At 42.3% G+C, this 25,764-nt stretch overlaps 1 protein-coding gene across 2 annotated transcripts in view; it reads right to left on the bottom strand.

Moving 5' to 3' along the window:
* The window catches only part of LOC138472520 (microsomal triglyceride transfer protein large subunit-like), a 1,457,683-nt gene that overhangs the window by 254,872 nt on the left and 1,177,047 nt on the right, over positions 1-25,764 (bottom strand). For both annotated transcript variants that reach the window (XM_069610748.1, XM_069610747.1), the window contains one exon: positions 3,304-3,425. In XM_069610748.1, coding sequence (XP_069466849.1) covers positions 3,304-3,425 — 122 coding nt within the window. The remainder of the gene's footprint in view (positions 1-3,303; positions 3,426-25,764) is intronic.

The raw sequence follows: 25,764 nt of genomic DNA, 5'->3' as shown, positions 1-25,764 counted from the left end.
GTGGGCTTTAGTTTGGCCCGCTCCCGCCTCCTGGTTGCGCTGATTGGCCTTTCAGGACCAATAGCAACCAATGGGAGTAGGGAGTGAGGCAGGCCAAGGCAGGTTAGGTGGAAAAAACGAATTTCTGTCATCTTGGAAAGGCCAACACAATGAGGCTTTTGAGGGATAAATGAACAAAAAATGTAAAACCCTTTTAATGGGTATTGAACACGAAGTGAAATGATCGTGTTTCACCCCATCAGTTTGTAGCAGCAGAGAAAACAATATTTAGCAAATTGCGAAGATAGTCAGCGTAACGTGCATAATTGCTCCAAGTAGCAAGGATACAGGAATGATGAAAGGCTGCAGTAGATTAGGAAGCAGGCTCCATGCCGATGCACACCAGTACATTGGGTGGGGGGGGAAGCCAATGATAAATCATCCCCTTTGGAGCAACAAATACCTCCCTGAGTAGGTCAACATGAGCCAGTTCAAAAGTTGGGAGGTACACAGGGTGCAGGTTCTGCCCGATGTGGTATGGGATGGCAGCTCATTTCATTTGAGGTACTTCAAGACAATTTTGGGCTAGCGGACAAAGAACAGTACAGGTACCTGCAGCTATCCCATGCCATTGGTTCCTGTTTCTCCCCTAGCAGAGGTCCCAAAGTGTTCACCCTTGAAGGCCAATCTTTTTCCGGCCCGTATTGACACTAAGGTCACGTCGACACTATCAGTTACTGACAGCGTTTGGGGCCCAGGAACTGTCCCAACCTAAGGGCAAGTGGAAGGGGATCATAGGCCCAGTGGACCCAGCAGGAATGGTTAAAGGCCCTCATGTGCCCACGGGAGATCAGAATTACTGCAAGACTCTGCCTAATCCAATATAAAATTCTACATGAGTATATTACCCACAAACGGCACTGGTGCAGTGGGGGGCTGCAGGGGGAGACACTTGTTGGGGGTGCGGGATAGCAGTGGGCACTTTTTTCCCATACAATATTGGAATGCAAACTAATCCAAGGCTTTTGGAGGAAGTGTAACTGCAGGTTAACATTACTTTACAGTAGGGATCGCAGGTGCCTTGTGAACTGAAATTGGCATTGCTGGGGATCTGGGGGGAGGGTGGGGCTCAGCAGGTATGAAAAGCTATTTCTCTCTGAAGCACTCGGACTGAATAAGAGAATCATGAATAAACGTGACAATTTCACCGCATATTTTTACCACGGGCGTAAAAAATGAAACAGAAATATTTGCATTACGAAAATATCAAGTCCCTAATCCCCTCTGCCCACCCCCCCTTTACCCCTTAAAACTATCCACAGATACCTGCCCTTACCTGTGTTCGCCTCCCGCGGTGGGCTTCTCTCTATAACGTCAGTTCCAACTCCCAATTATGGGTGAGAACTGATGCCTTAGGGTCCCTTTTTTCGTTTATTATCCACTGCTTTCCATGGGACACACCCCTGCAACCCTCAAACCCATAATTTCGACATTATTGGTTTTAATTTATTTTGCAATGCCAAATTCAGCATATTTGTCCATTCGTTTTTTTCTCTCAAAATGTTCTATGGATACTGAGAATCATTGCCGCAATGTGGGGCTCAGCGGATCGCCCTAGACTCAGTCGGTGGTTTGCGGAAGTTGACAGGTATGTGTCGCTTGAGAGACGAGTATATAACGCAAGGGACTGTCCCCAGAAATTCCAGAAGGTGTGGGGTTGGTGGGTGGGGGAAGGATGGATGAGGCTGGTCCTGTTTTCTATTTCACACCTATTCCATGGCACGGATTCGTTTGACATTATCACGATCTTCTCTCTGTTGTAGTGACTTTAATTTAAACGACGTAACTCTGAGGATGGTCTACGAAGCAACAGCAAATATTTGTTTGTTAAATAATGTTTATTCCAAAACAATAAAAAGTTATACATAAAAACAGAGCTCGAATGACAAGGAGATCTACTATAGATTTTATTTGGTTTGAAATTACTCAGCTCCCCATTTCAGAATGCATTGGGTTTAACAATACCTACACTAAACTCCTCTCCCTAGGATCCTGGAACCTAAGACGTGCAAACCAATGATTAACTGAGCAAACGTGAAGTTCAAGGGATAGGTTTTGGTACCTAAGAGGTGCAAACCAATGATTAACTGAGCAAATGTGAAGTTCAAGGGATAGGTTTTGGTGACAAGTGGTACTACACTTATTAAAATTCAACACCAAAAATGTAAGCAAATTAGAGAACGAGATTTTCCTGTTAAGAGCAGACCGATAATTTGCCAGTCTAGGTTTTCAACGGAAATACACTGATAGAAACAAAAAAGTAGTAGGTGCTATTATCTAATAAAACAAGTCCTATAAAACAGAGGGCCCAGGTTGAAACCAATTAGAAGTGTCCGACAAACTTTGCCAGCTTAAGTCATAGATCTTGGTATGAAAGACCCGAGACCAATATAAATACACAACTCTCTCAGTGATTACAAGATTTCTAATTGCCTGTGACATTCTGGAAAAGCAATGCTGGTTTTCAACATACAGTGCAATTTGAGTTTCGGTTGGCAAAATATAAACAGAAACCTTGACAATAGGGTAAAAGAACTGTTTTAATTCCCCTTGACCATATACTGTACAGTCCTCCATCTGATTGGTTGACATGGTTGGTGTGAAAGGGCTTCTTCATATCGGATACTTCAAAAGTGTCAGACTATTGAAACTAATTAAGCAATAAAACCAGAGCAGTAGGGGTGGGCAGAAGCGAGGGCTTCAACGTTAGCCCCGTGGCATTACCTGACTGGCAATGCCCACTCCCCCTGCAAGGGTTGTATTGCTATTAGTACCCCAGCACGTTGTACCGGGGTACTAAAGGTGTTTTTCTCAAGTTCAGAAACAGCGTGTTTGCCGTTAATTAACTTGAGAAACAATGACAAAACAAGATGGTCGCCATGGATCAGGGCGAAGGAAATTACATATAGTCACTTCTCCCTTTTCATGGCGGCCATTTCCAGGAAGAAGATGTGCTGGGAACACAGTGTTCCTGAAGCTGCAAAGGAAGGAGGAGCGCAAGTTAAGTGAGGAGGGGTGGATTGGGATGGTGGAAATTGGGGTTGGGTAAGGGAGGGAATGAGGGTGCGGGGAACACTTACCTAATTTCCAGCGAGGAAAGATGGCCGCCTCCTACTCCGAGGAAGCTCGGAGTGGAGGCTTTACCGTGTGGTCCCAGGCCCCCCCTCACAGGGTACTAATTCTAGTCGTTAAACTATCACACTGAGTGCCTCGATTCCTATGCTATTAGAATTCTCACTGCAAAAAAAGAGACAAGAAACAGACCTGAGCAGCCTGGAGGGGATGACCGTGGCTGAGAAGCAAGAAGTCAGAAAGGCTGCGTCTCAGAAGCCCAGATTCAGTGTTGAGTAGCTCCAGACTGTAAGTGCTCACCAGGTCTTTCGAGGCTGGAAGAGAAAGAAAAAGACACACAGACTATTAGCATATGGAGATCATTATTGATCTCCTCTTAGCTAATAAGAATGTTTAGATTGAAGTTAATAACTATTGACTGTGCTCAGAACATTCTATCTTCAAAAGTAGACAGGCAAACAACAATGCAATTTCCAGATTTCTGTCAACAAAACTCTTCCTCTCTTAGAGGACCTTTTTTTGGGGCTGGAATATTCTATTTAACAGATGGAGAAGGCCAAAAATTAGAAAATGCGTTCACTTTCTTATAGAGTAAACCGTCTACTTTTACATGACAACAAATGCATACGCCTGTTAAACCCGTTTCAGTTGAATCAAGCTTTGCAATTAAAATGCTTAATTTATGATAATAACTATGCTCTTTTAATATGACGAAATAAAAACACATTTAATTTACTAAGTCAGTTGCCTACTTGCTTTACCCATTATTAAGGTAACATTTCTTATTACACCCCCATGTGTTGCTACAACTACGTACTAATATCCTTTTAGCCCATGGAAGAGGTCATTATCGCTTCAGATAATGGCCCTTCCCCAACTTCTGGCCGAGGCGAGCAGGTCATAAACCTACAATATCAAGCCCTTCCTCGGTCTAATCAATGGAAGCCCCAGAATTCTGTCAAACAAGCATTGCATCAACTTCAGAGGAGAGAGCACTTCATCATGCACTGTACAGCTCTACAAGGTGCGCAGGTATACTATTTGAGAAACTTCTACATGACGTTGCCTGGTTATCGACAAATGAGTTCTGGAATCGCGCTGTAAGTGGCCATGAGACTCCACTGATGATTGCTGTTTTGAAACTCTTGGGCTTAGCAGGAGTGATTCCGATTAAGGAAAAATTATTTTAACTAATTTTGTTGATTGATACAACATGCTCGCAATGTAGGACAGAGGAATGTGTAATGACTGAATTGTGGGATTGGTTTGTGGTTGTTTTAACAACACATTTTTCTTTTCCTAATGGAAAGTTTATTCTTTTTTTCTACTAGAATATAATGAAGGCTTCCAGTTTTGCGTTTTTACTGATTTGTACACAAATATGGACGGAAATCAATCTGATTTCGGTCTGTATTTATAAAAATGGAAAGAAAATGAAAAACAGGTATTTGTCTGTTTCTCTATGATGTCACTCATACATCTGCAACGCAAATGGCAGCATGGAGAATGTAAAAGTTGTATATTAAAGTTCTACAAATTGCCAACAGCATAAATCTTAAGGCAGCAGCAGTCAGAGGAACAACAGTTCGATATTAAGGAAAAATTGAGCTAGCATGTCTTTCCTATATGGCTGCACGTGAGCTTCAACAAATGCATTTTTTATTAGAATAAATGCAGAAAAATACTGCTTGTGCATTATCGTTCTTTATGACACAATAAATATGGATAAATACAGACAAAGGACAAACAAATTAATATGGATAAATACAGACGGAAATGACGAGAAAATAAATACCATAAAACTGGTAGCCTTATTTGTATAATTGATAAGGTGTACCATTGAGGTTTGCTACATGTAAGGTTAGCTTGTCCAGCTATTTCACGAAAAAACGAATTGCGCCGACTTCATTACATCCTATGCCACTCTTGAGATATACAGTCAATACAAAGCTCTTCGCTAGAATTAGACAAGTGATGTTCTGGACTTTTAGTTAAGCAACTTGAGAGAGCCCTGTATAATGGCAGACACTTGTTTGCGAGAACCTGACTATATTGGCAAGAGCATGTAAACATGTGTGAAATGCAACGCTTTATAACCAGTACTTTAAGGATCATTTATAAAGTACCAGATTTGAGTAGATAAACGTCCCCTAAAATATATGTCGATATGTTATGGAATTTTAATTAGACTTGTCGTGATGAAGTGCTTGTCATAATTGGCATGCATCTTGTGTTGGCAGTGAAGTTACAATTATGCTTTGAAAATAATATTACCAAAAGCATATAATTGCACTCAAGTGTATCTTAAAAAAAGACCTACAAAAGAATACCATCGAACTACGAATTCTACAGTGGATTGTTTTTTTTAAGGATTAGTTATTTAGAATGACTATCTAAGGAGAAATTATTTCTTCTATATGAACCTTTATACCAACACACTATTTTTGCAAAACAAAATGCGCTTGTTTACAATTGAGCAAAACCACAATTTACTCAATTGTAAACAAGTGTATACTGTTTTGTAAAAATAATGTGTTGGTATAAGGGTTCATATAGAAAAAATATTTTCTCATTAAACAGTAATTCAAAATAAATTATCCTAAAAAAAAAGCAATGCCCTGTTAGCAAAAATATTCACTATACGACAACCAATCTTGGTGCAAAACTCTGGATATTTCCCACAAAGCACATTTTAAGCTTCACATACTAGATGACTCAAAGGATTTAGATGACCAGGACCTCTTGTCCTGTTCACCATTGACTATTGGAACTTCTTGTACATAGACCACACCACATGCCAGACAAACCAACTAAGGTGCATCCAAAAACCACTCTGGCAGACAGATCCCCAACATTGGCAAGAGGTTCATAGGATGCTCAATATGCCCAACTTGTTCGGATGTTGCTAATGTACACGATGTTACATGCCAGCTAATCTCAATGTGGAAGCCTGTCATTTAAATTAGAGTAAGACCAAGTAAGAGCAATTTCAAACTGTACCAGATAATCACAAACTGGCATGACACTTAAAAAACCCATTAGCTTTGCACTGGGTAGAGTAATCAGATTGTCAAGCTGGTTTTTAAATGACCTCCAGAAACTGATCATGCAGTTTCAACAGTCCTGTCAGGTTTGCCCTTGTTAAGCAGGCTATCATGATAGTTTCGTCAATGCTCGCAGAAAACTACTGTGCTATTTTCGCATTGCCTCAGAAAACCGTGGGCAGTTTCAACAGTGCCATACCAGTTTCAGGCTATGTAGCATATGTTGATGCTAGTTTACACAATGCTCCCAAAAGAATTGTCCCAAGCCTTTCACATTCCCAGCATAAACATGGCCTATACGTTCTTCAAAATGTCCTCAGATTTCCCTGCACACATCCTCAAAATGCTCATGCCTCCACTACTTTGATTGCTGCTGGAGTCCAAGAAAGTGCACAGGAATCAAAGAGGTACCAGTCACACCCCTGGGATCTTCCTCCTTGGTTGCCACCAGTGAAAGACCCAGATGGCTTCACTGCTAGTGCACGGCCAGATTCTCGCTCATGCACAGACAATGGAGTCCCAGTGTCTCCGAGGCCTCCTGCATACTGCCTAACTGTGCATTTCACACAGCACTCTATATAAATAATCAAATTGTGATGCCAATATGTGCTGGCGTGCCGATTGAGTATTTCTAATGCCACAGGACCTTGGTTACATATCTATAACTACTGGCATTCTCCCTAGAAACAGGGCATTTTATCTTCCGTTGCAAGGCTTTTACACTGCACCAAATCACCATCATAGTGGTTTCAGATCACCTGGATTATTTACATGTTGGCATATCGTGCCATCGCCCAGGCTATCCAGACTTTAGTCTGCAGAGAACAAGGTGAAGGGAGAAGAGCATGGGAAAGTGGGTAAAATGCAACGGCTGTAGGGATGGGGCAATTTAGGAGGGGAGCAAAATGTTGCAACAGCTTTGGTGTATGTGGATCCATTAAGCTGACCACAGATTGGGACTGCAGAAAGTATGGCAGATATGAATGTGTCTGGCATCAGAAGGGTCATCTTTGTGAAAAGGTTTACAGAAGCAATAGGTAGTTAATAACACACAGTGATTGGTGCATAATGAGCGTGGACGTGCCTCAACTACCCAGTTACATTTTGGTGGATTCTGGACCGAGGATTAACTGTTTCCATGGAGTAAATGCCCAAAGAGCAATTTGCGTCTGGGTTTAGAATACATTATTTTAGGGGTGAATTTAGTTTAATAACAAAAGAACAGGGTCGGCTGTGTGGTGTGCTAAATCAGACATAGGATACCGACATGAAGACTTGATTCAAGGGTGTTTATTAAAGAAAGGTAAACCTCAGCTATCCCTAGCTCTATAATGAAGGTTCCCTAGTCTCCAACGAAAATAACAAGCCGATGCTCGCCAGGACGTCTCACATAAATTCTGTCCTCTGTCCAAAACCTATTTTATCCTATGCCAACCCTACCAGTAAAACTAAACAATCTAAATGGCCAAAACAAGTCACTTTCGCTATATTTTGACTTGGATTGCTGGTTTCTGACAACCAACCAGTTCTCTGATCTTCCCTTTCTCTCGGGCTCCAGCCTGGTTATGATGTTCAAGTACAAAGTTCAGTCCTTGAGTCTTACCAACTCCTGGAGAATGCTACTCGGGACCCGCAGACAAATTGTCCCAATAGTTCAAAATGTCTGCCTGGCACTCGCTACTTTGCTTACTTTGATACTCACAATATGTCTCGAACGCTCTCAGGTAGAAAGGGAGATCTTGTTTTTCTCTCTTAGCTCTGGGTGAGCTAACAGACCCTTTAGGCCACTGGTTTCTCCTCCTACCCCCTTGCAAGGTGTTCACCCTCGTAGGCTTGTTGGCCACTTAGGCCTTATGCTCAAATGGTATTCATTGTGCTTCAGTTGCTGGAGCAGTATTGTCACTCTCGTACCCTCGTAGGTTGTGCTCATGTTCAGTTCCTTGTCTGATATTCTCACTAGCAGCCCCGCGTGGGCTTCTTCAGGGTTTTTACGGCTTCCTCCCGCTCCCTCTCTCCTGTCATGCAACTTTATTCCTATGGCAGTGCGGGCCAGAGGATCTGACAGCTTCAGTTACGCCAGAACCGCTACTTCGACTTCCTCGCGGTTGGGTCTCCGCGTTCGGTTCCTCCTGTCTGTCTGGGACAGGACTTTGGTGTCAGATACCGTGGATGCCGGTAAACCGCTCTGGCAGCAGTTGGTTGCTCCTTCAGTCATACAGCTTCCTGTTCTCCACCTTGTCCCTGGGCTTGCTAGCGTTCTGCAGTCTCTCTGCTCATCACGGGTCGAATGTGGTCCTGCCTCCAGGTGGTTGAGAGGGAATGAGTTTTTTCTCTGCTCTGTGACGCAGACTGATAGTTGTCTCTGGTGCATGTGTCGAAGTCTTTCCAGTTCCTTGCTGGAATGAGAGAGAAGATACCATTGGTCATGGACTTCAGGTAGGGGCATCACTGGCACAGGTTCGGAAACCAAGCCAATCCCGTTTTAAAGGGCCCTGCATGACATGGTTCAGCTGTCATATACCCTAAACACAGTTGGGAGTCTGTACATTAGTGAGGTATGAAAGCATGCGTGCTTGGGGGTGCCATGTCCCCCAAGAGGGGCTGGGTCACCCAAGTGAAATCTTGCTTGCCCTGTTTGATAAAGAGTATATTGCATATCGGGTTCACAACCTTAGTCCCAAAGGGGTGTCCCTCCCTTGGGGAGAAGGGATGAATTGCCTGGATTCGTCACAGCTACTATGAATCAGCGAAGCTTTCTAGGATATGTTGCAACACTAGCACTAAGAAAGGGGTGGGGGGATCATTTGATATTCTGATAATAAATTGCATAGAAAGTGCAGACGCTGCAAAGTACAGGGTGCCTGTATAGGGGCAACATATGCCACATTCATTTGCTTGTACAGGGCTTTATTCCAGAGTGAGGCCATGTCACTTAATAGACGTAGGGAAGTACTCTTTCAGGCTGCAAGCCTACCACGTAAATATCAGCGCACCCAACAATCACCACATAAGGGAGGATAAGTGGGAGACCATGAATTCACTTCCAGGTTAGAGTGGCTCTCCAATGCAAGGTCTCTGCTAATGAAACAGCACTGAGGCTTCCACCTGAGCAGTCACTGAGCTCTGTCGACAAACCAATGATTTCTGAGGCTTTGTGAAGATTGGGCCCCTCTGGGAATAATCTGCATATAAACTATCCCCTTTCAACCACTTCCCTGCACTGCCTATTTAGGTTAAGAGGTGGGAATAAGGTTAATCCAGATAGCTATGAGAAAAACTGCTCAACTAAATGGAAAAACTGCTCATTGTACAACCCCGAGCTGCCTTCAGGCTCAAAGTCCCAGGACCCAATTCTGACCAAAATTGGTGGGATTGTGTTTGAAGTCAATTGCTCCAAAATGGACTCTGATGCAAGAGATGGTTTTATGTTATGCTTTGTTAATAGGCTTTTATACTCCACCAAATCACAACCGCACTAGTATCAGAGCACCTAGGCATATCCGTGGAGTGGAGTACGCTGCCCTCACCAGGGGACTCCCGACCTTAGTCTACTTGAAGAAAGCGAATGATTGACGGGGTAGATAAGAGGATGAGATAGCGGAAAACAGAAGCTACACACATAGTGAGGTAGAGACGCTGCAGGGAAATAATATTAAAGGCATGGTCTAGTAAAAATTTTTATTGTCCCAACGGGTCGGCCATGTTTTTTTAAGCATAAGTGGCTCGATTTTAGAAAACTTTCCTATGGACCTTACCCGCGTTTTCGTCCATTAAACGCACGCGAAAACAAGCACCAGGGAGCCGCCATTTTCTGATAATCCTATCTTTTCCCCGATCGCCCTGGCTGACCTGCTTTTGTGGCACTAAATCAATTCCCCCGCCCCTGAGCCTGACATTATCAAAACATTCATATTCCCCGCCTCTCCCCGCGACTCCACACAGAACCCGGAAACCAACACAGATCAACTCAAAACACAGCGCGCCACAATTCGGAATATGAAACTGTACTTTAAAATGAAACAGCAACACGGTACATTTGGTAAAGTACATTTATTTGACATTAAATGTTTAGAGAATATTCAGCAATTGCCATATGAACTCCGGAAGCCATTTATTTTCTTTTATCTGTATCCGCAATAACTGTTACGTTTCATCTTGAGTCAGGCGCTGTTTCTTTATGGTACACAGGGTATTCATTTTCGTAAAAAGAATCACTTTGGAAGCACGGTGAACCGCAAGGCTGTTCCATCAACTAGGCACTAGTCCATCCTAAAGGTTGATATGTTGCTTCTAGCCACTAGTACAGCGTAAGGGCATGTGGGCCCTTGGCGATCGTCCCATAATATGGTGATCGTGCTCCAGTTGTTGACACAAAGCTGCAGGTGTCTGCTGAAGAATCCATCCGCCGGTGTCTCAAACAGATGGCAGTGGCAGTAAGGGATCAAATACCTGTTATGAAAACAAAAAAATGATAATTAGTCTCGCTAGCCGAACTTCATTAATATTACTCATTTTATTTATTAGGGCCGTTCAGAAACTATTTGCTTGCAAGGGTAGTTCAATGGAGTATGTTCGTCTCTAAAATCAATGCGAAAAGTAACGAGATAAATCGAGGCCAACACACAATGATAAACGACAGTCTACATGCGCGAGGAATGATATGATATATGATATGGCATTTGTAACACGCCTATACTCAAGTGTTACTAGGCGTGACGAGGCAGGTGGGGAACAAGGGCAGACAGACAACGATTCTACTAGGCCAGGTGTCTTTCTGATCGCGCATGGGGATGGGCTGTACAAGGTTAGTTGAATACAAATTAAATAATAGGGCCAGCTGGTGGCAAGTGCAAGGTAAATGCCTGGAGAAGGGGCTGAAGGATACAGAGACAGTCCCGTAGTGCAGGGAAAAGTGGCTGGGCCAAGGAGCGAGATCGGTGAGACCAGTGGACCTGCATGCCCATGTGCCCACTACAAACAGTTTTACTTGCCTTTCCTAGCTCTTCATTCATTCTTTTATTCATGCATCCATTCATTAAATCTTCATTCCGGTATAAAAGCGTGTAAAGATTTACTTACATTACATTTGAAATTTCCATTGTGTCTCTTCGTAATGCAGTCTGTAAAACGGACCGTGCTCTTCACAATGATTTTTCGTATACTGACCTAAAACTGAAACTTGGTCTAGTTTCTGAATTTTCTGCCTTATCGTCTCTTATGTTATTGCGCACTGCCTTCAAATGTAGTTCTTTCGGCATGGTCCCTGTCTCAAGGTCAAAAAACAATAGACCCTTATACTTCCAGTGAGACTTGTGGGCCTCATCTGGGCGCTGTCCTTCGCATTCTTTATTTGCAACATCACGTAGTATAGGCATCTATGAGAACTTGAAGTTTAGAATCCGTCTATGTAGTGCGCCTCAATGTGCAAATGCGAACTGGCTTCTCTCCCAAATGCCACGGGCCGCTTGCCTGGCGCGTCTTAAGTGCCCCAATTTTGTCCCCATTGTCTGCGAGCTTTGCAGCCCAAATTCAGACATTTAATTTTTGGCGGAAGGTCAGGGAAAGTATAAAGTACCACAGGAGTTGAGTTAAAAGTGAGATTTATTGTTTGTTAGTTTGTTTTATTATTTGCAATACGCAAGCCTCCCCTCCGTTAACAGTGCGCAGCATTTACATTTACATGAGATGAGACATGAGAAAAATATATACATACACATATGTGAGGTGAATAGAGAGAATTCAAAGATGACACCCAGCTTGTTCGCCACCCATGATGGTGAAGGTAGGGGTTAGGTTTACAGGTACACTGTACAATAACATTTATTTACAAAAAGACAATCATATTGCAATTATTTAAACCGGGATTTGTACTTCACAATCAGCTGTGAATCGGGTGGGCACAGTCGCATTGTTTGGTGGCAATGGATCACTGCTCTGCACAGAAACGTCCAAAATTCCATATCTGTGCTTCTCTAACACAGCAACAATAAGGCCTTTCACAAAGTCGAACTGCATTTCATCATAGACTGGTTTCATCACCCATTGCTTACTTCGTTTTGAAAACACCTTAGTGTAGCGAGGCATCCTTACTTTACCCCTAGTCCTAGATTGTTCACGTCCGACATTGCTGTTATGGGCCAAGACCGCTAGTAGAGTGCGATGTTTCATGCCCCGAAAGCTAAAATGCTAGCGCTTTGGCCTGTACTTTAGGCACATATTGTGGAACACCTCCGAATCTCCTGTGTGACAGAATTCTGTCAGTCCTCTCAAATCTCTTGATAGAGTTTTGTCGAAAACAATCTTCTCAATGGCTTTGTGTGTCGGTGAAGATGGAATCAACCACTTCTTCTTCCGTGCCTCCTCTGGGGACAAAGGGCCATGTTCACATTGGTGGAAATGTTCATTTGCTGTCCAGTGGTGAACGTTGGTACAGTGGTGCATCAGTGACCGCCATTTTTCAAGTAGTATTTCCACTGACCCCTCACAAGTTTTTGAGCTCCACCAAAGATGGTTGGTGATAGAATGTGAAATACAATGTGAAGGTGGGCACCACAGAAGTTAGGTCCTTTAATATAGATAAAGTTCATTTAGGAAAATTGTGTAATATTTTAACCTGGAGCTGCCAGTCTATGATTGATCCTGTGGCATCCGGATCACACTAAACGAATTCCAAGAAAAAGTAAGGTAAAAATACCGTACTTAAGACTGGTGCTCTCAGTTGACCTTAAATAAGGTTGCTCAATCATATATAGCTCTTGCGTAAAATAATTCAAATGTCAGACAAAATATATTTCCAAATGGTACAAAGTTTTTCCAAGAGAAATGTTTAATTCACATTTCCTGGTTTTATATCTTTCTTGATTAGTTCAGATATTGCGAGGCAACTCAAAATCGATAGGTCAATTATTAACAATAGTACATATGCCAATGCATTTCGGTCTGAGACCATCTTCAGGGCTGTACTGAAGTGAGTGTAGAATCTGCACCGTGTTAACATCAATTATTCATCAGAATACACATAAATATAATAGATAATTCAAAATAAAGCAAGGCACATACCCCAAATAGATCCAAATGGATGTTGTACATGTAAGAGAAAAATAAATATGAAAAATATGTCAACATACATTATATCGCTAACCATTCATAGTTGTTTTTCCTCTTTGTATTTTGTGTCCTGTACCTGCTAATTGTGAGTTGTCCTCTCCTGTGAATGCGTTCGTAGAACGTCTCCAGTGTTCCTGTTAATTGCCAGAGGGGAATATATATTACTATTATTCTAGCTATATCCAATTGAGAAGCTATTTCAACCTGAAAAGTTAAATGGGCTCTTACCTGCACTCGTTTGATTCGCGCGCGGGACCGATCGCGCTCCCTGTGAGAGCGAAAGTGAACTGCGCGCGGCCAAAAAATGCTTTTAAGGGTAGTCATGGGAACCTAGGCGGGGCGTCGAGCAGCAGCAAAGTTGCTGTCGCACGTACGCCTCGGGACCCACCGCCCTACGGGAGCGCAGGGGGGCGGGACTGTTGCCATGACCCCAAGGTGTGTGTATGCTCTGTGTTACTGATGATGGAATTAACTCGAGTGAAAGAGAGGTGTGGATAAAGCCTAGGCAATTAGTGGAAACTTTACACGTGACTTCGTTCTATATCTGTGTATATGTTCTATGAATGTCAACCAATGTAGGTGTCAAAATAAGGATAGATACTGGTTGTGTGGAGTGGATCATGCGATCCATACCCATTCATACACTCCTAAATATTTTAAACTGTTGCATGATGTGCAATTAATACATGTAAGTGCAAAAACACCAGAAAACAACACCAAGTTCAATCACACGTTTTCAATGTGTCCCCAGTTGTATCTGGATCTAAGTCCATTGCGCTTCTTCATCCACGAAGAATTCAAAGACTTATTCTTGAACCAACCGTGAATCTGGCTTTTTTAGAGAAAACACATATAATTGATCTCTTCATTGATTCCCTTCGGTGTAAGGGAACTTAGTCTGTCTATCCAAAACGTTTCTCGTTGATCAATTCTTTTTTGTAGATCCTCGTATCTTTCTCTTCTTTGGACTCTTTCCAGGACTACAAATTTAATCTGTGCCAGATTGTGTTGTTTACTCTGCCAGTGTCTTGCTACTGCAGAGCTTGCAGTCTTGTTCCTGATACAAGATCTGTGTTCGTTCCACCTGATCTTTGCTGTGCGCTGTGTTTGTCCGACGTAGTATAAACCACAAGGGCATTTAATTCCATATATGATTCCTGCCGTGTCACATGTGGCATAGCATTTCAATTTGATTTTTTCTCCAGTATATGGATGATTTATGGTTTGTCCTTTCATGATATATCCACAGTTGCTGCAGTTGAGGCATGGAAATGTACCTATGCGGTCCGTGCTTCTCTTCTTTTGTGGGGGTCTCGTGTGGACTAATCTGTCTTTCAAATTAGAACTTCTCTGGTAGGCAAATGTGGGGGTTTCTTTAAATAGGTGTTCTACCCTTTTATCACATGTAACAGTGTTCCAATTTTTCTTTATGATTGACTTAATCCGATTGCTTTGGCGTGAATATTTCGATACAAACACCAGTGGGGGAGAGATATCCTGTTTGTTGATTTTGGGTTTGAGTAATTCTTCTCTATCTTGTGTAGCCGTGCGTATTTCTGCTGATGTAACTTCCTCTGTTGAATAACCGCGGGCTAGAAATTTCTTGCCCATTTCTCTCACAGCTCTTTCGTATTCACTTTGGTTACTCACAATCCTTTTCACTCGAAGCAACTGACTGTAAGGTAAATTCTTGATCAGACTGGGTTGATGAAAACTGAGTCTATGTAGCAGACTGTTCCTATCTGTGCTTTTCCGATAGATAGTGGTTTGATATCCAGTTTCTGTGACGTTAATCTCAACGTCCAGAAAATGAATAGATTTACGTGAATATTCGTATGTGAACTGTATACGTGGGTCTATGTTGTTGATGTATCCAAAAAATTCTAGTAGGTGTGATTCTGTGCTCTTCCAGATGCCGAAAATATCATCTATGTACCGGATCCAGGTGATAAGTTCTTGATTCCATACGTTGTTTGTCAGAACATGTTCTGTTTCGAATTTGTGCATGAAGGAGTTTGCATATGAAGGGGCCATGGTTGCCCCCATGGCCGTGCCTGCAACCTGTAAGTAAAATTTATCTTTAAATTGGAAGTATGAATTGTTACTAATGAATTCCAACAATCCCATAATGAACTCTTTTTGTGCAGGTATTTCTCCTTCCCTCAGGAGCATCCACTCCACCGCTTCTCTGCCCAAGTCATGGGGAATCGATGTATATAAGCTTTTTACGTCTACTGTGAAGCAAATGTTGTCGTTGTTGAATGGAACACTTCTTAGGTGTTGTAGGAAATGAGTAGAATCTTTGATATAGGTACTTGTCTTTTGAATCAAAGGTTGCAAGAAATAGTCAATGTATTTTCCGAGTGGTTCGAGGATGCTGTTGATTCCGGCTACTATAGGTCTTCCCGGAGGTTTCTGTGTATCTTTATGTATCTTCGGAAGAGTATAGAAATGAGGAACTTTTGGATATGTATTCGTCAGAAATTTCTTTGTATTATGATTTATCCATTCTAATTCTTCTGCTCTTTCCAAAAGTTTGTCCAGGTTACCCCGAATCTCCTCTGTAGGATCTGCGTCTAGTGATGCATAGGTGTTGATGTCCCCAAGCTGTCTAAAGCATTCTTCTTCATAATCGCTTGTATTGAGTAGAACTAAGCCTCCTCCTTTATCTGCAGATCGTATTGTTATCCTGTCATCTCCATACAAGTTCTTAATGAGTTCCAACTCATGAGGTTTCATGTTCTGATTTCTCGGATGCCTGAATTTGATCTTTTCAAGGTCTCTTGTGACCTGTTTCTGGAAGATATCCACCGAGGGGACTGTTATTGGTGGGATGAAATTGCTCTTTCCTCTGAATTCTTTGAAGTCTGAATCTTCTGTATTTCTAGGATTCTCTTCCTCTAGTTCACTGAAAAAAACTTTCAATTTCATTTTACGAACCAGTTTGTATAGTTCAATCTTAGAATCAAATAGGGTGCTGTCGTATGTAGGAACAAAACTGAGTCCCTTTTGTAATGTTTTAATTTCAGACAGGGTTAGATTTCTAGAGGACAAATTAATCACTATGTTCTCTTCTGTTGTTGTCTCGTATTCGGTTTTGTCTTTTGCCTTCCTTTTCCCCCTTCTTGTTCTCTTCTTCCTAATCCTAAAAAAGGCTCTCTTTCTCTGTTCGGTGTTTCAGTTGGGTCTGCTGTACTTGATGCTCCTGGTGTAGCTTCTTCTTCTTGATTCTGTATTTCTCTCTCAGTGTCCGTTCCAGAACTAGAAGTCTCGCTTGTGAAGTTTTGTTTTGGTTTCCTTATTGGAGGGCCATATTTTTCCATCCATGTATAAACTTCATCTTTGAGATAATCGTAAGTATCCCGTTTGAATTTTCGGATTTTTTTGGTTTCTAATTCCGTCTTGTACCCAGATAATTTCTTGTTGATGTCTTCCAAGATGGAATCTACTTCTTCTCTATTTAATGTTGCCACTAAAGACTTCTCAATTTCTAAGATCTCCTCTCCCAGATCTTTAAGGTCTTTGGCCAGTTCTTGTATGGTTAATAAAATCAAATCCAACGAACATTTATTCAGTATAGCCTCCCACTTCTTTACGAAAGCTTTACTTTCTTTGCATAAGGTGGGCCTCAATTGTAGACGTAGACCTCTTGGTATTCTTTGACTTTTATGGTATCTCCCCAGTGTTATCGCATGTAGTTTACGATTGATCTCTTTTCTTATTAGATATTCTAGCTGTTTAATTTGACTGGTTGGATCCTGTTTCTTATTGCTTGTGCCACTAAATCCACTGTCGGTGATGAGACCTAAGATTTCGTTCGCCTCTTCGGCTGTGAAGCCTAGCGTGTCCGCTCTATTTGTCGTTAAGCCTTCAATGTCCGCAAATGACATTATTCTTGATGATTATGGTACTGTAGAGGATTTCTAAAATAAATTCTTTAAAGAGATGTGTGCCTCCACCTTGGATATGCCTAGGCCAAGTTACAGAAATACAATGTGAAGGTGGGCACCACAGAAGTTAGGTCCTTTAATATAGATAAAGTTCATTTAGGAAAATTGTGTAATATTTTAACCTGGAGCTGCCAGTCTATGATTGATCCTGTGGCATCCGGATCACACTAAACGAATTCCAAGAAAAAGTAAGGTAAAAATACCGTACTTAAGACTGGTGCTCTCAGTTGACCTTAAATAAGGTTGCTCAATCATATATAGCTCTTGCGTAAAATAATTCAAATGTCAGACAAAATATATTTCCAAATGGTACAAAGTTTTTCCAAGAGAAATGTTTAATTCACATTTCCTGGTTTTATATCTTTCTTGATTAGTTCAGATATTGCGAGGCAACTCAAAATCGATAGGTCAATTATTAACAATAGTACATATGCCAATGCATTTCGGTCTGAGACCATCTTCAGGGCTGTACTGAAGTGAGTGTAGAATCTGCACCGTGTTAACATCAATTATTCATCAGAATACACATAAATATAATAGATAATTCAAAATAAAGCAAGGCACATACCCCAAATAGATCCAAATGGATGTTGTACATGTAAGAGAAAAATAAATATGAAAAATATGTCAACATACATTATATCGCTAACCATTCATAGTTGTTTTTCCTCTTTGTATTTTGTGTCCTGTACCTGCTAATTGTGAGTTGTCCTCTCCTGTGAATGCGTTCGTAGAACGTCTCCAGTGTTCCTGTTAATTGCCAGAGGGGAATATATATTACTATTATTCTAGCTATATCCAATTGAGAAGCTATTTCAACCTGAAAAGTTAAATGGGCTCTTACCTGCACTCGTTTGATTCGCGCGCGGGACCGATCGCGCTCCCTGTGAGAGCGAAAGTGAACTGCGCGCGGCCAAAAAATGCTTTTAAGGGTAGTCATGGGAACCTAGGCGGGGCGTCGAGCAGCAGCAAAGTTGCTGTCGCACGTACGCCTCGGGACCCACCGCCCTACGATAGAATGTGACCACTGCAAAATACTTTCAAAACCTTTTTTTTCCCTGCAGCCGAGATTTTCTTATTGATTGATTTAGCAAGATGCCATACGTCAAATTGATGTTTAATATGTGGGAACTGCTCTCTCATTGTCTTGGCAATTGAAACGTGTCTATCCGTGGCTATGAGGTCGATGTGCATTCCCCTCGATTGTAGATATTCCAATGATTTTATAAAACCTAGTTTCTCCATGGCCACTGACGATGTACATTGTGTTACCTGCACGACCACCGAACTCACAATTTTCTTACTATCCATGTCCTGAAAGTGGTAGGTGCAGTACTTGGCAGAAAATCCAGGGCTGTCGCACTGTCCATCGCCGGCTAGCCTGAATCGTTTGCCTTCGAATGTACTTGCTAGAGACAATTGTTCAATTTTCCAAGCATCACTAATGGCCGGAAACAGATAATCACGTTGGTATGTGTAGTACAGCGCTTTAGAAATGAAATGGAGTCCCACAACTGAAAGAAAGCCTCTAACTTTCTAAAACTGGAGCCACTAAAAAGTGATGCAGCTGCACACAGTAGATTGCCTGCTGGCATTTTTCCCAGCATTGGTTGTGCAGACCATGAGAACCTATGATTTAATCTACAGTCGGCATTTATTTTGACGTTACTGCCTTTTATTTGACAAGTCACATTAATCAATGGCTTCCCACATACTTTCCCTCTAATGGAATGCACACATTTCAGCATACTTATAAGTTCCATCAAACAACTGTCGAATACAATGTATTTGCTCTCTTTCGTTAGACTGTCATCCTGCGTCAACGTTGTTTCGGCCTTTGACGTTGTGTAGATTTCAACACATTGGAAAGTCATATCGCTGATATCAAGTTCTGATGCGCCTATGGATGCTGCGGCTGGTTCATTCACTGTCATTTCAACATCTATTACTTCAACATTGATGGGAGAACACAACAATGTCGACAGGTTTGTTGGTGGCAAATTTTTGGCGGGTGTAGATTGCGTAAATTGATCTGCAACTACTTCAGAGCTATCTTCAATACATTCAATAACATCTTCTTGTGGTGGTGCGGTCGCACTGTAGCTATGGTCCAATGCAACTTTGCTGTAGTCTCCAAACACAATTAATTCATGTTCTGGCCATTGGACTTGAGCATCTCAACACGTCTCGCCTCAATTAATAGTTCCTCCATAGTGTACACGGTCTGGCAAGCCACATCTCTCATTCGCTTCACTGTCTGTGTGTGTATAGTTCTGACACCCACGGGTAACTGGAGGAGATATTGGAAAAGGGATGTTCAGTTTAAACACAAGATGGAGTGTAGTAGAATTGACTGGAAAAAAACATAATATAGTCCCCAGCACAAACATTTTTTTAAAGTTATGAACTGTTAATAACTAACCTTTTTTGTTTTTTTTTCTTTGCAACTTTTTTGACTCGACCTTCAATCTCTGCACACTGTAGCTCCGATTCGTTTCCGCATGTCCTCCCTTCCTCTTGCGCTGCAAGGACTATATTTTCTGTATCCGCATAGAGAGCACGGAATGAGGCTCCATCGTCTCCCTGAAACATAGTACTTTCATTACTATGTATCAAAATATTGTTAGCATAAAACACACGCGAGGACGAACACACAGGTACATCTCAATAGCCAAATACGATTTAAACATTGTGTGCAACAATCAAAGGACAAGTATTCGACCAGTGATGATCTATTTTGATGGAACCGTCAGTATCCATACCTCTGGCTCTGCATGGACTGCCATGAATGGTTGTATTGGAGAGGAGGCATCTGCATCTCCCTGAAACACAGTACTTGCATTAGTATGCTTTTCAATATTGGAAACACAGCACACACTTGGGGTCGACGGCACAGGTACATATAAAGAGATAAGCGCAAATGATGCATTGTCCAAAAGAATCAAGGAAAATCCAAATATGATCACATTTCATCGACTTATTTCAACGATTCCTTTACATCTGCATCATCTAAATGAGATGTTGTGATTGTGGTGGAAGCTCCGTCGTCTCCCTGAAACACAGCACTTGCGTTAATAGGGAAGAAAGTATAGCAAATGGAATCACGTTATATGATCACGCATGATGGAGCTGTCATTATCCATACCTCGTGCTGCTGAAGAATATCTATGGATGTTGCAAATGTAGTGCGGACTTCCGAAAGCTGTTGCGCCGATTCGTATACTTGAATGTTAGGCTCTGCATCAAGAGCAGGGGTTGACGCTCCATCAACTGCCTGAAGCATAGTACTTGCATTAGTGAGGATTACAAATGTGCAAACATAACATACACCTGGGGTCGACAGCACAGGTACATATCAATGGCTAACCACGAATGAAACATTGTGTAGAACGATCAAACGACAAGAATTCCAGCTCTGATGATGACGCTCGGTGGAGCTGTCAGTATCCATACCTCCTGATGTTGAAAAAGATCTAGAAATGTTGTAGATGTGGCGGACGCTTCAGCATCTCCCTGAAAGACAGTACTTGCATTAGTATGGATAACACTAATTATAACTGAAAACAAACACCAGTGGACGATAACTAAGGTGTATATTAATTGGAAAGCAGTAACCAAACATTCGGTAAAATAATTACACGACAGAATAAAACTATTACTTGACATGCATAAAACAAGTATGTAGCGGATTAGCCTAGTAAGATTGCCTGATACGCGCTAGAAGTGGTTGATAACTGCGACCACGTCAAGCATGTAGAATGTTCTTGCTTCAGATTCAAGGGATAGTCAAGAAGTTGTAAAGGTCAATTAATGATTGATAATGAAATGCCAATATTAAAAATAGCCATGTAAGCCGACAGAATACTTGAAAAATGCTCAATACAGCACAGTTCCCTGTCCCCATATATATATACATTGCGTTTGTGGGTTATGAAATCGAAAAAGAATATATTGATAAATGTCATTATTCAAAAAACTATACACTCATATCAATATCGAAATTATTACAAGGGATAGAACACCTACAATATCTATTAATCCATTCTGCTACACACTACCGCACTTGACTCACCGGTGGCGGAATGTGGACGAATAGAGTGGGAATAGCGTTTTCGCGCAATTTCCGTGTCGTTCGCCGTTTATTCTTCTTTGTTACCCAAGAAGTTGTGTACATGTCCAAGGAAAAGTGCCGGCTGCAGATGCGGTATTGATCACCCCTCTTGTCCTCTAAGACTTGTTGGACTCTACTTTCCAGCTCATCCAGTGGGTATCCGCAATGTCTGACCCATTCTCTTATTCGATCAACAGTTTTCGGGAATACATGCATTGTAGTTCCTTCAGATTTCGCATGGGTCTTCGAAGGGCAACCGCTAATCGAACAGGCAGGCATTGTTGATAAATCTGAAAACTAAATATCGACATTATTATACAATCTTCAAGAGTAAAGATTTGATACAAAAGTAAATGAATCATACAATGATCAATGCAAGGTTTGTTTTGGTCGCAGGAACTATACCAGTTCATTAGGTGCTGCTTAGTATTTGCATAAGTTGCAGAAATGTATAATTGATGTGACTGAAATCTGAACATGTGACTCGTCCCTTGGATGTCCTGTCTTGCACGAGAAGGAAACATGCTAACATTATTGACTGGACCCCCGAAGGATGCAATTCAATCACAATAGTCACAAAAGAAAATAAATAGATCTATTGATAGCATAGCAATGGAAACTCAAGTCAATAACAATGAGACCAATGAACATAGCACTATTGTGTACTCTACTCGAAAATAGATAGAAATTTAAAAATCTGCGAAATATAACCAAGATACATGGCCTTACCTTGACCAACAAACAGTTGGATTCAGCAAGCAGAGCAGTATGTTGCGGGAGAATAGGTGGATGGCCACAGGTAGGGCACTGATGGGTATGCTCGAAGCGGTCACAGAAGTTCACGGATAGCACGACAACAAGCACATTAGCATAGATCTCATTAGTTCCCAGGTAGCACGTTCAAGAGTTGACTTGCAAAGCACAAAGATGTTCTCATGAGACATATTGAGTGGTTTTTAAAGTATTAGAAACTGGGGTGTGTTTGTGAATGAATGACGTATGTATGTCGTGGTATTAGGGGGGTGGCCTGCCTCAGGAGAGGCCTGCCTGGAGACACGGGGTCTGAGGAGGCCATGTGACCGATGGCCCCTTGGCGTGGGACACCTTTTGAAGTGTACATGCAGTTTGGCACCTTGGCCTTTCGCGCCCCGGACACCCCCCATGCCAGCGCTCATCCCCGGGTGTGAACCACCTTTGATAGAGGGGGGTGGGATGGATGGCCCTGGGGCGTGCAGATAAGGCACAGGAAGACTGCTGAATGGAGACACACTTATGTGGATTGCAGGGGGGCGGCCTGCCTCAGGTGAGGCCTGCCTGGAGACACGGGGTCTGAGGAGGCCATGTGACCTTGGCGTGGGACACCTTTTGAAGTGTACATGCAGTTTGGCACCTTGGGCTTTCGCGCCCGTCACAGCCCCCCATGCCAGCGCGCATCCACCGGCGCGAACCGCCTTTATATCAATATACAGTATATCGCCTTTATATCAATGATAGTATATCGTTGCTTATCAATAACAAATGCCACATACCAGAGATTCTTGTGAGCACAGACCCACACTTCAACCGGTGTATTATAGTGGCCAAGACCCTAAGGCCTGTATAATCCAATGGTAATTGTTAGTATAGATATATGTGTGACTTTTATAGAGACATAACCTACTGAACGACTTTGAACAAGTGTTATTTAGTGCATGCATTATCGAGAATATGTTATGTTAGCTTAGATAGATAGTGACCACCCTGCTTTACAGCAACCAGACTTTCACCCATTCGGAGCACAGATGTCTGACGTCCATCCTTGAATGGAGACGCACTTCATTCATTTAAAAAATGGAGACAAACGTTGTTAAAATATATGTGGTGTTTTATTTTGTATCTTATGTTCATGAAACAAAAATACAAGACTTTAAAGATTATACAGGTCAGGTTGCAGCACAGCGAGAGAAAATCCCCTGTACTGACCGCTGTCACTCGGGAACGTTTCTCTAATGGCACGAACTGCACAGGCGGGTATCACTCTTCGAACGCGGTGTCCAAGCCTCCCGTGAAGCCACCATGTAAAGGAACGATAGGCCACCATCCTGTACCACCTGTGAAAAGGAATGAAACAAACTGTTTTTAAATGACCCAGATAAGTTTAATAAACGTTTGTTGTCAATGACAATTCTTGTAACTAATGGCATTCTGCACGGACAAATGCTATCTAGACAATGCACACTATTGAACGACTTACATGCGTTACAATGATATGTATATGTAATTTTGGATATAGTAGAAGAACATGAAATAGGAGTGGCATGACAAGCAGAGTATACTTACTCGTTACTCGGATTACGAGGACGAACAGTTGCTCGAAGTTCGTGCATAAACACCATCATTATTCTCAACACGGCCCGTGTGAGGCAGGCTGCCCTGAAGTCTGGCAGCTCGGTGTTGCATTGCGGTCGTGGCTCGCCTTCCGAAATGTAGGCCAGGCATCCCGAGTTTTCTCGGCAGCAGCAGTTCTCGTCCTCAGTTGGCATTAGCTTGCACCGATTGCATGTGCACCAGGTGGAGACGCCGTCCATTCGACTAGGCCCAGGCTCTTCATCTGATGATTCGTCCTGCCAACTGCCGTCCGAATCCCCATCGTTTTCGCGTGCCTCCCTTTCCAGTAGTTCCTCCTCGGTATACTTGGGCTCGTACATGTAGGGCATTATTGTAGCCATTGTGTGTTAAACAAACTAAAATAATTGATAGCGGTGGTACTGGTATCTGTTCACACGGGCTACAAGCGGCGAAGGTAGCTGACCAGAGCACTGAAACGAGTCACAGAATACTCAAAGTAGCACAGAGAGAGGAATGGAATCAAAAATCGGCTGCTGTGTGTTGTGAAACGGTCTGTTTATACTTATTGAGGAGAGAGGCGTCCTGCCATTTCCATGGCGACACGTCATTAGCTGAAGCGCAGCGAATGTTGACACGAGACGTGCTTTGGCGTTGTGAAATGGGCGGTACGAGTCTGCTGATGACAGGCTCAGGGGCGGGTGAATTAATTTAGTGCCGCAAAAGCATGTCAGCCAGGGCGATCGGGGAAAAGATAGGATTATCAGAAAATGGCGGCTCCCTGGTGCTTGTTTTCGCGTGCGTTTAATGGACGAAAACTCGGGTAAGGTCCATAGGAAAGTTTTCTAAAATCTAGCCAGTTAGGCTTAAAAAAACATGGCTGACCCGTTGGGACAATAACATTTTTTACTAGACCATGCCTTTAAGTGATTGTATAGTTGCACGTCAGTCTTGTTAGGTGGATTTTGGTTCTGCAAAAGTCAGAAGGCAGATATGTATTAAAGCACTGTGAATATTGGGTTGTGTTCCAGGGCAGATTTGGAGAACTGTAAATTAGTAGTAGATATCATGTTGTCTGCATGAGGGACTCAAGTGTGTGTGCTGGCAATCTTGGAAAGATAGCTGGCTTATTTGTATGGTTGTCTCAATAGGTTGTATTCCAGGTCAAACTCCAGAATGTTAATTCTGTCACTACAAAGCCTGAACTAAGAGTGAAATTGTCAACACTAGACTGTGTATAGAGGTGAATGTTGCTAGTAAGAGAAGGTAAGGGAATGAAGTGGTAAATCGGCACAGGAAAAAGTAAAATTCCTGCGCACTTCTTCACAAATGTATAGTCTCTTGTTTCTGCTTTTTCACATGTGTATCGCATACACTCACAAGCTGAAAAGTCTTGTATTTTTCTTCCGTTTAGCAAATATTCTCTTACTATAGCTCAATGTTTCATAAATAATTTGGTGCTGGCATGAATGCCAATATGCCCCAGCGTCCCCGCTTCCCCTGGGTGGACTCACCGGCTCTGACTGAAATATTCTCCTTCACCGCGGTAAGCCGCTAACAGTTGTTCAGCGTTTCCACTTCAGTTGCTGCATCTGTTTCTTGGCTTCTCTTCATTCCCTGCTGGGCTTGTATGCTTCGTTTCTTTAGTCTCTGGTAAGGCGAAAGCTGCCTCCAAACACCTGCGAACGCCAAAGAGCCCTCTGTTGGCTTCTGGCATTCACACAGTGTGTTTATTTGCACGGTCAGCTTCCTTGTCTCTGCTTCCCTGGCTGGTTTGCTCCACGGCCCTTACTCCAGCCTCACAGTTTCTCGCCCTGTGACGAGAGAAGCAGCTTTCTCTCTCCAGCAGCGCACCTCAGGTATTCGCTCACAACAACTAGAGCGCAGCCTGTGTTCCTGGCCTTGTTTTTTTAAAAAAAATGTATTTTTATTTTCTTATTTTTTATCGTGCCATACCCAAAATTTGACTTTAAACACTTATTAAAAGAAATACATACAATAAAAAAGGTAAAACTAAAACCTTGCATACAATATGTACACTCCAATTCTTATATTATTAACTTAAAAAATGGTAGCGGACACTCTAAAATCTGAGAAACAGAAGCAGAAGAAAAGA

The sequence above is a fragment of the Ambystoma mexicanum genome, chromosome 8, assembly GCF_040938575.1.
Source record: "Ambystoma mexicanum isolate Mex_15411 chromosome 8, UKY_AmexF1_1, whole genome shotgun sequence".
NCBI lineage: Eukaryota > Metazoa > Chordata > Amphibia > Caudata > Ambystomatidae > Ambystoma > Ambystoma mexicanum.
Note: the sequence above shows the minus strand (reverse complement) of the source record. Positions and strands in the feature narration are given on the sequence as shown.